Source organism: Triturus cristatus, chromosome 3_1 (genome assembly GCF_964204655.1).
Source record: "Triturus cristatus chromosome 3_1, aTriCri1.1, whole genome shotgun sequence".
Lineage (NCBI taxonomy): Eukaryota > Metazoa > Chordata > Amphibia > Caudata > Salamandridae > Triturus > Triturus cristatus.
The window spans coordinates 839,584,958-839,600,245 of NC_140583.1; the positions used below are offsets into that span (position 1 = coordinate 839,584,958).

The 15,288-nt window shown below is 45.2% G+C and overlaps 1 protein-coding gene across 1 annotated transcript in view; it reads right to left on the minus strand.

Moving 5' to 3' along the window:
• Positions 1-4,953: 4,953 nt before the first annotated feature.
• Positions 4,954-15,288, minus strand: part of MTX2 (metaxin 2) — a 337,394-nt gene continuing 327,059 nt past the window's right edge. Inside the window, exon 10 of the mRNA XM_085645229.1 lies at positions 4,954-5,499. Within this exon, the coding sequence (XP_085501355.1) occupies positions 5,271-5,499 (229 nt within the window). The 3' untranslated portion in view covers positions 4,954-5,270. The remainder of the gene's footprint in view (positions 5,500-15,288) is intronic.

The following is a 15,288-nucleotide window of genomic DNA, read 5'->3' on the forward strand; positions in this document are numbered from 1 at the left end:
AGCATCTACTGAGAACAAAATTCCATAGGAAGCCAATGTAAAAAAGTAAACAATAGGAGTGACTTGAACAAAATCAGGATCACCCACCACCAAAACATTCATTAGCATGGAATAAATAATAGCAGCGATGCAAAAAGTGGACCACGGAGACCTATGAGAAGTGCATTCTTACTGCACCATCTGGAAACAACCAGACCTTGGACAGCTCTACAAAGGTCAGAGTAGCAGCAGGACATTTTTTCATCAGAAGAGACTGCTGCAAAAGATTGCAGGATTGCACAAGCGTTCCCATCTGCTATCCGACTGAGTTCAGTATCAAGAAAAAAACCTTGTGAACTAACAGCTGATATGTCTACCACGGTGTTTAGTAGCACTGAGGTGAGGGCAGTCAGGGGAGAATCCAAAAGGTACGACAGCTTGAGAGGTCTGGCCACAGGTACCAGGAAAGTTTCATTAGAGGTCTGTGACAGTGCCAGGGAGACCAGCAGCAACTTCTCCACGATCTTGAATGACGTGTACTTTGGGGGGTGTCACACACTCTATGGTGCAGCACACCTCCCGTGTTGGAGCAACATCACAGCAAGACTTCTGCAGTAGGGTGCCCTGAGAGGCTACCCCCGGCAGGCTACCTTTCCTAATGCCTACTGTGTTTTGGAGCACTAGTGGTGCGCTGCCACAAAGATGGACATGCCCTCTTGCATAGCTTCATAAACACTGATTAGTGGCACTGTCCTCAAATGTCGCCTTCTCAGTGCAGAACCTGAGTCTAACCACAGGGGTGGAAAACGAGTCAGGAGCTGGACCTCCATCGCCAGGCTGGAACTTCACAGAGACCACCACCAGGTGCTAGGATTGACACCCCAATCCAAAAGGTCCTCAAATGCCGGACACTACATGCCATTTACTCAAACCATGACAACACGGGCAGGCAGAAATTAGTGACTTGAAAGTAGTGGAAAAAGCAGTACTGCACCCTAGTTCTTTCGCCTTTACAGCGGATACCAACACCACTGCTGTACAAAGGGTAACCTTGTTGAAGAAGGGAGAGGATCTACGTGGTATGCCTCAATATCTCACTGGCAGAAAGATTACTCAGACCTTGCAAGGTTGCCAAAACCTACCTCCTTACACTTCTTTCAAATGTTGAAAGAATGTACTGCCACATGCATCAACAGAAGGAATTGTGATTCCTAAATAGCGATTATTAAGGAATCGCAATTCCTTATGCATGTAGGAATCGCAAAAATAAATTGCGATTCCCAAACATTACCTAATAGCGATTCGCAAATTGCGAATCGCTATTCGGTAATGTCACTCCATTCATTCCTATAGGCCTATAGGAATGAATGGGAATACATTTGCAAATTGTGATTACCAAATTGGTAATCGCAAATTGCGAATGCAATTCCAAGGGTGCCAGGGGGCCTAAGGCCCCTCTGATGCACCCTCCAAAAAAGGTGAGTATGCACATGTGCAGCGCACACATGCTAGGGCATGTGTGCACTGCACACCTTGAAAAATGCACGTTTGTGCATTTTTCGAAGCATGCACAATTTACCATCAGCTTCAAGTTGATTGTAATTAGCGTTTCCTAAATGCACAGTTTGCATTTAGGAAAGTCTTGATGCATCGCAATTAGGGAATCGCAAATTGTGATTGCCTAAATACATTAGAAATTTAGGTAATCGCAATAAATTGTGATTACCTAATTTGCAAATTCAAAGCCCTTGATGCATCGGAAAAGGCCTTTTTCCGGTCGCAAACGTTTGCGACTGGAAAAAAGCTTGATGCATGTGGCCCTAAATTCTTAAGGGATTGCTGCCCCTTACTCTAGAATTGAGCCAGGTGGTTCAGATGTCACGTCACACAGATGGTAGTAAACAGAGTGCAGGTGAACCCCAGAGCCCACATTATTAAAGGGAGCACTTTCCGAGTGTGGGCCACAGCACACCTTTTTCCCTTTTGGATTGTGTGTAATTTCCCCTGCTCCCATGTCTAGGCATCCGTTTCAGGGGTCCCCTCCTGTGATTTTTCTGCACAGCACACCTTTGAACAGGTGCACCGGAGTCAAACAGAGAAAGTTCACCCATTATGAAGAATGTGCTGTCCTCAGGGCAGCCGCAAAGTCGCATGGACCCAGGGCAGCGTGTTCATGTGAAATATAGAGAAGTTGTTTAAAAGCCATTCCGCATTTCACTGTGCAGGCAGCAACTCACCTGCACTTTCAAGCGGGGACAGAGTCTGCCTGCAGGCGGGTGCAGTGAATGACTGCACCCGCCTGCAGCGCCCAGTCTTCGGGCGTAAATGGGAGCACCTCAAGTCCCCTCCAGAGGGCTGTCCTCAGGGGGCGCATTGAGAGTAGTTGCACCTTCAGACAGCATGCTTACCTCTGCGCCCGAGTCAGTAATACGGGGTGGGCACTGAGCTAAAGTGATTTCCTCATTTGTACGGGGCAACGCCCCCATTCAAAAGAAGGAATGCCCTCTCATGATAGTGGTGGTGCTACAGGTGCACTAACGCTATCAGTTTTACTGAAGGGGCCCTCCTGTCACACCAAAGTGTACCAGGGGTGCACAAAGCCTGCGCACAAGCCCGTCGAGCTCCCAGGCACTTTCTGTAATACGGTCCTGGTTGATTGTTCCACAACAACAAAAAAGAGACAACGGTTATGTCGATAGCTGCTGCAAATGGCTGGTGATACGACACGCAGAGCTTAAAACAGATGGGTTGCGGAATAAACCACCCAATTAAAACGAGGATTAAGCGAAACAGTAGCAAACTGACCAGGTCTCAAAAAGATGAAAGGCCAATGAGGACTTACTTCACTTTGTAATATGCTGACTACAACCCAAAACTTTGGAAGGAAAAACTGCTATTGCCATAGATAGCAGTTATTGTGCTTCATGAAAGTAAACATAGTGGTATCTGCACGAAAACCGTTACTATCGTGAAAATTAAGGACTGTTTATTGAGAATATAAAAAAAAAAACAACATCTGTTATTTTAAGAATGTATTTTTTAAATGACAATAAAAGTTGAAAAAATATTCTTTGCATATCGCTTGACTGAACTTGAAAATTACCACTAGGAACTGTCGCTATACAAATATTTTACTATTACACAGTAAGACGCAGCAGTACGGTATTGATGTTGTGAGGCTCTTGTGCAGGACTTGTACTCTGGAACCCTACATACGGTTTTGTCATGAAGAATATGTTTTGGAGTCCCAGGCATTCAGGGGTTGTTCCACTCCAGTCCAGCTGCAATGACACTGTATTTAAGTAAGGTTCATAGTTTGAGAACAAGTGTCTTCTAACATCTGAAAAAAGACTACTTAGTGGCAGCACTGACAAAATGCTGCAGAACGCCATCCGTACCACCACTAAAGTGCGATCTGGTAACAAAAGAGGCAAGCATTGACACACCTACATCAAGTTGAAAGTAAGGAGCTACCGTTGTAGGAACTTCCAGTTGACCACTACAACAGGTCCCAGCTATTGAGCTGTATAGTGGAGTTTTTTAACTCTGTATTACATTAGTTAATCAGTAACAGAACACTGTGCATCTCAATGGTTAGATAAGAACAGAAACTAAAGCCAACATACACCAATTGCTGGTTTCAAGAGCCACATGGACCCAACTGGTGCCTCTTTTTTTTGCAGGAGTTCGCTAGATGTTCAAAAACACAAATGTCAGCAACTGGATCCAATGGAAACCATTAGTAGCTGGTCAACTGGGAATTTTTGCTTGGGCGCATGCCTTTGGCTCCCTTTGCCTTGCAGGTCGCAGGTACTGTTTTCATAATTGTTCCCACATTACGCTCCTAAATGGTGTATGATGTTCTCATTCATGTATTCTGTTTTTCTTGGTGTTGCGCACCTCGTATTCGCCAACCACTAAGCACCTTACAATTAAACGTAGTTTCCATTTTTTGGGCAATTGTGGCGTTAGAACAAAATGATATGTGACCTTTGCACATTTTTCCTGAGTAACGACACAAAGGGGTTCATAACACATTAACGACCACAATCTGCAATTATTGTTGGATTCAAATGAGTAGGCAAAGGTCACAGATACAGGTCTGTCGTCCTGCGACATACATTTGAATTATTGTTTTTGGATTTGATTAACTTACACGAATCAGCAATCGATCAATATTTCCTGCTGGCAACTTGTAACTATGTCAGGAAATGGCGTTAGGAAATCTGCCGGTCAATACAGGGGTCAGGCCGTAACCTGCCGATGACCTGTACGGCCTATGGCTGCGTTTCCAGAGTGACCTTTGGGGCATTGTTGATTAGGCACTAGGGAATGCAAGATAATTACACGTTAGCCACAAACACGCATTGCATGATACAACTTGATGTGCAAATGTTCGTGCACGCCTGAAATGAGCTTTATGGCTGAAGCATGCCTGTTTTAAAGATAAGGTTTAACATGCCACCCACCCACACACACTCACTCCTCTGTGGCCCCAAAACAAATATCCGAGCAAACGGCTCAATAAGCAAACACCAAGTGGCATGAAGTTAGGTAAACAGATGAACAGCCCGACACGTCTCGAGTTACCTGAAATTGAAATGAGGGAAGTGTGCCTTTAAGCTAAGCGTGCAGATCAGATAAGCACCTTACTTCTTCAGGGGAGGGGGCCATCTTTTGCTTAGATTGCCCTCTTTGCCAGTCTGATTATAGAAACGCAACACCTTTTAAATGCTAATCTGTTACAGAGGCTAATCACCTTGTAAACACGCAGATTTCCCGAGCGCCCTCTTGTTGGGCCAGGAAAGTGGCTGCACCGTGACTAGCTGGCCGTGTAGCCAACATGGTAATCCTCGGAGTGTCATGCAAATGGCGGCCTTCTTCGTTCGCTGCGTGGTTGGCTTCGGGGACAGAGGTTGCCACATATGCATAGGGATTAGCCAGCGGCTGTCTTGGACATCAAAGAGAAGGAAATGTAGTTGGGACACAGTTGACTTTGATTTATTTACATGCAGATACAGGCTTGCTTCAATGCTGCTTTGATTTGCATGAGATGGAATACAGACGAGGTGCTCGCCAACTCTCGTACACCCTTTCTTGCCATCGTATATTTTGCATGTTATCAACCTCGTACACCCTTTCTTGCCATCGTATATTTTGCATGTTATCAACAAACTGAGGACAATAATTTGTTTATTAAAAAAAAATGCACTTCTGCCAAAAAAAAAAAAAAAAGGTAATGAAGCTCCAAGGCAAACTTTAATTTTGAATGTAACCATGTCTGAGAAGGGTCATTTTGGGAACATGAAGGAGGAGCCGGAAGAGGCGACGCGTTCGAGGAGGGAGGAGTCAGAGGAGAGGGCGGGGCCTTGCTCCTCAAAGTACTTCTGCTCTATTCTTCTGCAGAAGGCGATCAGGTTGCTGTAGTTCTTCACTCTGTCACACAGCTCGTCGTTTGTCAGCTGGGTGGTGAGGATGGTGAACAGATGTCCGAACACCAGCGCGTCCAGCTCGGTGGGCCTGGAGGGAAAGGGAACAGAAACCCCACACACGTTAGCGTGCGAATAAACGTGTAAAACGTTCTACAGATGAGAAACTGCTAAAACACGCATAAAATGTTCTACAACTGAGAAACAGCCTGCCGATTTTGTGTAACACTTGCTGCCACCGCTTTTCCCGTTTCGTAAACAATAGACGAGCATATTATCTATTATAATGGTGTCTAATTTATGTACGTTTGGAAGGTTTAATATGAGCTGCCAAGATTCGAACCTGCTACATCAACGAGCGCTTAATTCACTGACCTATATTTAGTAAACGAACTGCCTTTTAAAAATAGACATCTAGTGTATATTGTAAACAAACAAAAAATAACACACCACGGCCAATTTCACAAATATTTCACATTCTTACAACTAGACAGCAGAACATCAGAAAGCTAATTTTCTCATAAGGTAAGTAACTCGTGAACCAACCTTTTCTCATAAAAATAGTACATTTTGTTGAACATGAAAGTGCCAGTATGAGTTTCAGTTTCCAGACATTCACTCACTCACTCAGTCACTCATTCATTCGGAGACTTGCGGAAGTAGGAAAATACTGTGGCAGAAAAGTAATGTGGGGCAGAAAAGCACACAGGGACAAGCACCACACATTTTTATGCTCGTCTAAAAACATGAAGACATGCGTGGGTTTATTTTAAAAGTGTCAAAATGCAACAGAATCGACGCTGGCTGTATATGCAAATTTAGGCTGTAAACATAGGAAGATGTGATAATCAGAGGGTACTGGAGGCTGAGGACATATAGAGCAATGCAAGCTACCAATCATTGGACCCCCTGTGTGCTCGAAGATGCAGCACTGGTAGAAATAGATGGTATAGCAGACTCCAGGCTCATTCTTGAAAGCTCTGAGGAAACTGTTCAACATTAGTGACCTTTTTTGGATTGACATTCATGGTACTTGAGCAATTCTTAGCACATATATTGTACACATAATTTACTTTAAGGAACTTTGGGTCAGATATTACCGCCATTGGCTTCTTTTGCTTGGGAATCCTCAGCCCCTGGCTTGAACACTGTTAATCTCATCTTGGATAAGCCCGTACGACTATTTGAGTATCACCATTTTATTCTATTGGTTGTTTGGGTGTGTGCTTCCCCCGCAACTGGAATGCTGTAACCTAACGGCCAGGACTGCCGACTTTGGAGCTGAGGAACCTGGTTCGAGTCTGGGCATCGGCTCAACATCATGTGATTCTAGGCAAATCCCGGAATCCCTGTGCCTAGCAAAAATGAATGGGTCCTTGTGTAATGTAAATTGTGCTTATGTCAGGCGCTCGATTACCTTCGGGTCGAGTTCACGCTATATAAAACTGCAACAAAAATATATCAACTGGCGAGCAGTCCCGTAGCAGTAGGGAGCAAGCAAAGACAGAGGCATCTAGAAATAGATGAAACAGAAAAGAAAAAAAAACATTTGCGGTGGGAATTTTTATTTTTTTGTGGGAAAGCTATTATCTACCCTCCCACCCCAGTGCTGCCAGACAAACAAGAACTAAGCGGTATAAAAAGGGGTGGTGATGGACGGAGCATCAGAACCAATCAAACACTCACACCCAGTCAACAGATCTGGGTTTGATCCATCACCGTTCTTTAGCCCACTCTGCCACCCCAGTTCAGACATGGCCATATGCAAATCAGTCTGACCCTGTGCCTCATGGGAACAGTCCAGCCTGAACTGCCAAGCCCTGCCTTCCCTGGACCGAAAACAAGCTTCCTAGGACCGGTTCTGGCATTTCAGCCGTCTTCAGCCAGGCTTGCTTGAATCCAGTGGCAAAGTGAGCAAGGGACTCACGTCTGAGCATACCCTGCCAACTTATGCGAACAAAGCGGTACAAAAGGGGGTGGTGATGGACGGAGCATCAGAACCAATCAAACACTCACACGCAGTCAACAGTTCGGGCTGGACTGTTCCCATGAGGCACAGGGTCAGACTGATTTGCATATGGCCATGTCTGAACTGGGGTGGCAGAGTGGGCTAAAGAACGGTGATGGATCAAACCCAGAACTGTTGACTGGGTGTGAGTGTTTGATTGGTTCTGATGCTCCGTCCATCGCCACCCCCTTTTGTACCGCTTTGTTCGCCATAAGTTGGCAGGGTATGCTCAGACGTGAGTCCCTTGCTCACTTTGCCACTGGATTTAAGCAAGCCTGGTTGAAGACGGCTGAAATGCCAGAAACCGGTCCTAGGAAGCTTGTTTCCGGTCCAGGGAAGGCATAGCTTGGCAGTTCGGGCTGGACTGTTCCCATGAGGCACAGGGTCAGACTGATTTGCATATGGAGATGTCTGAACTGGGGTGGCAGAGTGGGCTAAAGAACAGTGATGGATCAAACCCAGATCTGTTGACTGGGTGTGAGTGTTTGATTGGTTCTGATGCTCCGTCCATCACCACCCCCTTTTGAACAGACCAACAAGAACTGGCAAGACCAATAGGCTTGACGTTTATACAACATGAACAAGCCCAATCGACATGCATACAATGTCAAACTTAATGGATTTGCCACTGCTTGTTCATTTTGTCATTCAAGCATCAATGCAGTGCTGGAGCAAATCTTGTAATTCTGAGGGAATAGTGCGGGGGGGATGTCGGGAAGGAAGCAGCAGGGTGGGGGACAAGTTGATGCAGGTAGAAAGTTTGAAGACGATTACTTGGTTACAGATGAAGTCAGTCCTGTGGACCCTCCATTTTTAGGTGTGTGCAATAAATAACTAAATATTTCAAACACAGAGTTTTAGTTTGGCAAAGTGATGCTTTAAAAATGAGGCATTTATTGGCATTTTTTATTTTTTTATTTGTGACCATTTATAATGTTTTCAAATGCAACTGTATTCAATTATTGTATACATTTGAAAAAAAATATAAGCTTGAACCAGTTTTAAATTCTTTCCACAGGCGTATTTGCAACATATTTTTTGTTAATATTCTAGCTCAGTTCTTTGTGGTGGGATCATACTCAGACATTTTAGGTTGAAGAAAAGCCACTTTTCTAGAAGAAATGGCCATTAAGCATTACACGATGTTTACAAGTGGGATGGAATAACTGGAATACAGGGAAAATTACTATTCCAATCAAGAGTTTACACATATAAATACACACATTTGTCTAAATTAACTCTACGTCATTGGCTACTTGTCAGCACCAACTCAGTGTCTTGCAAACTAGATTTCACCTTACCATCACCCACTCGCAGTAACTCTGCAACAATCTCTTTCAATCAGACCTCGCCAAATGCCTCTCTATCTTATCCAAAGAACCTATGCTAACCGCATAGGTAGTCCTCACCCCAGAAGAAACCACCGCCACCATGAAGTCCATCCACTCAGGGGCCCCATCGGAACCTTGCCCCCACCACGCCTACTCCAGAGAACTGCAACCCACCAGCACCATTCTCACATCAATTCTGAATGCCCCCCCCCTCTTCTACTAGCTTCCCAGATGATTGAAAACACACAAATGTCCTCCCATTGAAGCAACCCTCTGTGTACCCTTCAATGCTCACCACATACAGACCGACCCCGCTGCTACCATTACTAACCAAGGTCTCAACAGACAGAATACCTCAACGACCACCAACTACTCAACGCCACTCAGTCTGCTTTCAGACTCAAGCCCAGCATGGAAAGTGCTCTCATCCCCATCACGAATGACATCCGCATGGCTCTGAACAGAAAAGACACAGCAACGCTCATCCTCCTGGACCTCTCCGCAGCGCATTTGACCCAGTCTCCCACACCATCCTCATCCAACACCTACGCAACTTTGGAATCCAAGGACATTCACTCAGATGGAACTGCTCCTTCCGGACAGGAAGGACTCCGTCAGGCAGGCAGTGTACACCTCAGACGCCCGCGACCGCATCTGTGGAGTTTCACAATGATCCTCCCTGAGCCAGACACTCTTCAACAAATACATGATCCTTCTAGCCAGCATCATCTGCTCTCACAATATGAATGTCTTCTCCTTCACCAATGACACGCAACCTATTCTCTTCCTCAAAGTCAAGATGCACAGAACCCAGATCAAGTTCAATGCCTGAATGACTGGAATTTCCCACAAGACAAAGACAAACTGTCTAAAGCTGGAAAACAACATGACCGAAATTGTGATCTTCGGGAAGAGCACCGCACCATGGGACTCCACCTGGTGACCAAGGAGCTAGGGCAGACACCCAGCCCCACCACTCACATTAAAACCTTGGGATCATTATCAACAGCAAACACAATATGACTGCGCAAGTCTATGTAATCACTGCCTCATGCTTTCATAACCTAAAGATCCTGAGGGAGCTTTTCAAATATCTTCCAATCAGCATTTAGAAAACCGCCCAGCACACCCTGGTCACAAGTAAGCTGGACTATGGGAACATCCTCTATGCCGGGACCAACATACAGCTCACCAGAAGGCTTCAGACCATTCAGAACTCAGTATCCATAGTCACTCTCCACCGCCACCGCCACACTCACATCACACCACACCTGAAGGAGCTCCACTGGCTCCCCATTCAAAAAAAGAGCACAATTCAATCTCACCCACACTCTCAAGGCACTACATAACATTGACCCAGCTTACCTGAACAATGACATCTGTTTTCATAAACCTTCCAGACACCTCTTCTAGTCCAGACTCCTACTTGCACAAATCCCACGCATATGGAAAACAAGATATGGTGGCCGGGATCCTAAAGCATGGAATGACCTGCCACTGCACATAAAAGCCCGCTCCTTACTTGAATTACGCAAGAAGCTGAAGGCCTCACTTTTTTAGTAGTTCTACTATGCCCTAGGTGTGCCTAGACTCACAGCTGCTCAATGCCAGGGTGGCCTCCTAGGTGATAGTGCCCTTTACAAATCTGAAAAACATTAGCCCTTCCTTACACCTTCCTACTCTATCAACCTCAAATTCTTCTCAGCCTCTTCACCACAAACTGAGCCATCCATATCTCAGTTAAAAAAAAATCTTTGTCACAATAAGAAGGAAAATCATGTACAAACCAGAAAGATGCCTCAGTAAAGAAATGTATACAAAACCACAGGAACCACATCGTAGACCAGACTTGGACATGGGTATACATAATTTAAAACATAAAGGTCCAACTAGGTATCATTCAATATAGAACTTTTTAGATAATTAAGGATATCTAGAAAAACAATCCCAATACCCTAAATGTGAATACAGGTATTCTAATGCCACCATATAACCAGATATGAAGTCAAAATATAAGTTTTGTATTTGATTTCAGTAAACAGGTGGTTGCTGGAGATGTTTGCAGTGATCTTAATGTCAAAAGCATGAATAGCAGCAAGGCAGAGGTCCTTCTGCCTTGCTGCTATTGAATAACATTAAATTGTATAACATGAACATCTCTTATATTTAGTGCTATAAGAAAACAAGCTATTAGTTCTAATCCCATTTCTGCCCTTTCTCGAGAAACAAAAGTAAAGGAAGTGTGCCACCTGTAAACCAAATGTCTAGCTACCTACAATGAGCAGAGCAAATGCAGCCTTAAAAGCCAAACTCAGTAGAAAGAGTCAACTTTGAAAATAGGTCACCTATTAGTCTACGAATCGCAGCTTTATGAAGTAGCCACCCCGCTTTAGAGCCATGTTCACCTGCATCAAATCTCGGACATTCTATACTTTAGCACACACAACAAGATGATGGACGGAGTGCTGAAACTTTTCAACCACTCAGCCCCAATCACAAATCTGGGTTTAATCCATCATTCTTTTGCTCAGTATGCCACCCCAGTTTGGACCCAGCCATATGCAAATCAGTCTTGACCCTGTTCCTCCTGGGAACAGTCCAGCCTGAACTGCGAGGCCACGTCCTTCCTGGACCGGAAACAAGCATCCTGGGACCTGTTTCAGGGTTTCCCCCCTCATCAGCCAGACTAGCTTGAATTCAGTGGCACAGGGAGCAAGGGGCCCACGTCTGGGCAAACCCATGGCCTCTTAGGGCGAACATAGCAAACATATTCTACACTTTACCCCTTAAAAATCAATTACCTCTCTTGAACCCACCTCTGATATTCGGAATGATTTGAAAAGGTTTCGGTACTCTACATGATAAGAAGGTGTCACTTGGCCATAACATCACCACACAGACCAATTTCAAATACATAATTTATGACAGAATTCTGAAAAAATTGGCCACTTCACCTACAGATGTCTTTAGAATTAAACATCTTACTTGTGGGCAGCAATGAAGCTTCTGCCACATAAATGTCACAGAAACATCACTAGGTAGTGTCAGGGAAAACTTTACAGCAGCTGATCAAGAACTGTAGACCACAACCATTATGGTTGGGGTTGTTTCCCACTGGGATCATGGGATCTATCCAACTTTGGCTCTGCAAACTGGGTCAAGTACACCCTATCCATACTTGAGTCACAGGGTATTGAGGATAAGCAGTCAAAGGCATCTTAGCATAGTTGTGTGGGAGGCAAAGACTCCGAACTCAACAAAATTGACATTTGTCCATAATATACACAGACTATAAAACATTAAGTAAAATGCTAGCACAGAGGCTCCTCCCGTTATTGCCTATATTGATACATTTGGATCGAAATGGGTTTATCCCTTATAGGAACACTTCCCTAAACCTACATCGAATGAACCATATATAGGAAAATGCTTGCAATATTTGGGCCAATTCGGCATGCATTGCTATGGACCTAGCACAAACGTTTGATACCTTCAAAGAGGAACATGTAATCAGAATATCGTTATCATGGATTAACCTCTTATATTTCGCCCTCCCAGCTACAATGAAAACTTTCCCCGACATAGCAGATACATATGTAATAGCCAGAGGGATGAGGAAAGGTTGCCCATTATCACCTATATTGTGTATATTGTGTGTGCGATGGCCACACAGCGGTAAGTGAGTAAAATGAGACAACATGGAATAGAGTGGGGGATCCAACTGGGCAATACAACACATTATTTCGATAACATGTTGCTCTATATATGAGATACAAATGTCTCTTTTAGCCACAATGATGAAGGACGTAGGAGATTTATTGGGACTACAAGTCAATTACACCAAACCATGTGTGTTTTTCCTGCTGCAATCGAACCCTTACCATTCTTTTACTCAGGGGGAAGGGAGTGCACAAAAATGGGAACAAAACACCTTTTGTTATTTATGTATCAATTTCTATCATAAGGAAGTTGATTTAATAGAGGGCAATGTCTTCCTCCCGGTAAGGACCATAAGCCACTGTCAATAACATACAGCGATCTTTAACCCTTTCGCTGCAGCGGGAATTCCGCCGCAGCGCTGGGGGGGGTTTGGGGGCAGCGCGGTGGCGCGGTGCTCATGACGGAGCCACTCCGTCATGAGCCACGGTTGAGCTGTGCTCATGACAGAGTGGTTCCGTCATGACTCCGCCCACTGCGCTAATCGCCCGCACAGGCGGGAAATTAGCGCCGCGTGGGCGGCGCGGCCGCCAACGGCCGCAGCATGACGGAACCACTCCGTCATGAGCACACGGCGACCGTGGCTCATGACGGAGTGGTTCCGTCATGAGTGGGGAAGGGGTTAAAATGGTAATGCTCCCACATTTGCTTTATTGTTTTAACAACTTACCGTTTTGATCCCAGCAGAGAAATTTAAAGAGCACAACACATTTATGAGTAACCTAATTTGAGGAGCTGGGCGGAGAAGAGTAGGGTTGACCAAACTAAAATACGTGTCTATAGAGGAGGCATGGGAGCGCCAGACTTCAGGGGTATTATCTAGTTGTGCAGCTACATTGGGCAGTGCTTTGGCTTGCAGAGCACCATGTAAATGAAACGAGTTTCACGGCTAAAAAAGTATGAGAAGTGTTGAATCAAGCACCTGTGCTTGGGCCTGACAAGTACAAATGAGATTTCCCTCTCTTGGTCAGAGCGGCACTAGAGGGCTTGAGGAGTAGCTTGGCATATGCCAAGTCGACTATAGCTTTCACTCCGGAGATACCGTTAAAGGGTTTTCCAATAGCAGAGGGGGGCTTACCCCTACAGGCTTAGGGAAGTGGGACAGAGCAGAGATAGAAGATGTTGTCTATTCCACAATGGTATCCAAATGGACTTCAAGACAATTGTTCATGATTGGGAAATACCCCCTGGCCAGCTCCTCTTATACACTAAGTTGGTACATGCTCTTACACAGCGATGAAACATTCTTCGAAATAGGTCTCTAACACATTCAGTCATTCAGGCACTTTATACAATGGGGCAAAGTCGCAAGATGTTATCCTAATTATTTTAAACCCTACTCGAACACACAGAAGTCTCCTAACAGACATTAAGGGACAAATAGGAAACAGATGGGACAGGTTTTCCAAGACAAGGAATGGAAACCTGCATTTGAGTACCCAGGAAAAGTATTCTGCAACGCAAAATTTAGGTATATCCAATTTACCACACCAGTCATTTGTGGCCTGGGGCTGGAATGATACACAGCACAATCACGTTCTTATGGTTAGCTTCTTAATGCAGCTCAGTACAAGAACTGAACAGGGAGACCCCTCACGACATAGGTCAAGACCGGCTTCACTTCCTGGAGGAAGTCGGCCACTTCTGAGTGCTCCACATACCAGGAACATGTTAAGTATGTTCCCCTGTACAGTTGCCCCCCCTGCAGGGACAGAGTCTCCTTCCCGCTCAGAGCAGACATGCGGCTTCTAGGGAGACCCTCAGGTTCTCCAGCAAATAGTAAGCTTTGGGTGCTATCCCCACACCTCTGGGAAACTGGCTGGGATACAGAACACCAGTCCTGGCCACACAGCAGTCAGAGTAATCGGGGAGCACTCCCTTCCTTTTAAAAGAAGAACTTTGAACTGTAAAAAAGTAGGGTGGTCTGGGTACCATTTTATACATATTTTTCCGACAGGCGATGTTGCTCCACCATTTAATATTCAGGAACTGGTTGGGGGCAGCACTTTCACATGTCACACATAGCAGGTTAGAGTAATGCATTTATTGCTTGTCCCCGCATATCCACAATGAAAAGCGAGGTCATGCAATAGCCCCCTATCCTGTCTGCCAAGTGTTTGGGCCCTATGCTTTTGCAGGAATTTGCGCCGGAGCAATAACGACCCTGCTCACTTGTCACCCGCTGTGAAGCTCATTCGCATAGTCAGGCAGCTGAGAATAGCCCTGCACTTAGCTTCAACTTTCAGTGCGCAGTGATGTGCATCGGAAGTCTGGGGTTTTGACGGTGCAGTCAATAGGCCTCCCAAGGTTGGTGCTCAACCCTGGCCAATTACCTTCAGCTCAATACCCAGGCATGGTCCTTCCTGATGCTCATGTCTAGGAGCTAAGCCCCCACCTCAGGATTAGAGCCTATTACCAGATGGGCAGAGAATACCAATGAGTAAGCCCCAACTTATGGATCAGCACATCTACCTCCCGTTGTTCATGGCACGCACGAGCAAGCGTTTGCATTCTGTTCTCTTCTTTTCCCCATTCATTCCCCTTTTGGGAGGAGAATTATGTTTATTCAACATGGGGCATACAGATCTGCAAAGGAAGCCCGGCTAGCTTGAATCCGGTGGCGCAGCAAGCAAGGGACTCATGTCTGGGCATACCCATAGCCACTTAGGGCGCACATAGCAAAATCACAAAATAAAATGATGAAACTTTTCAAACACTCACCCCCAGTCAGATCTGGGTTTAATCCATCCGGGGGGACCTGGCCTGGCAGTTTGGGCTGGACTGTTCCCATGAGGTGCAGGGTCAAGACTGATTTGCACATGGC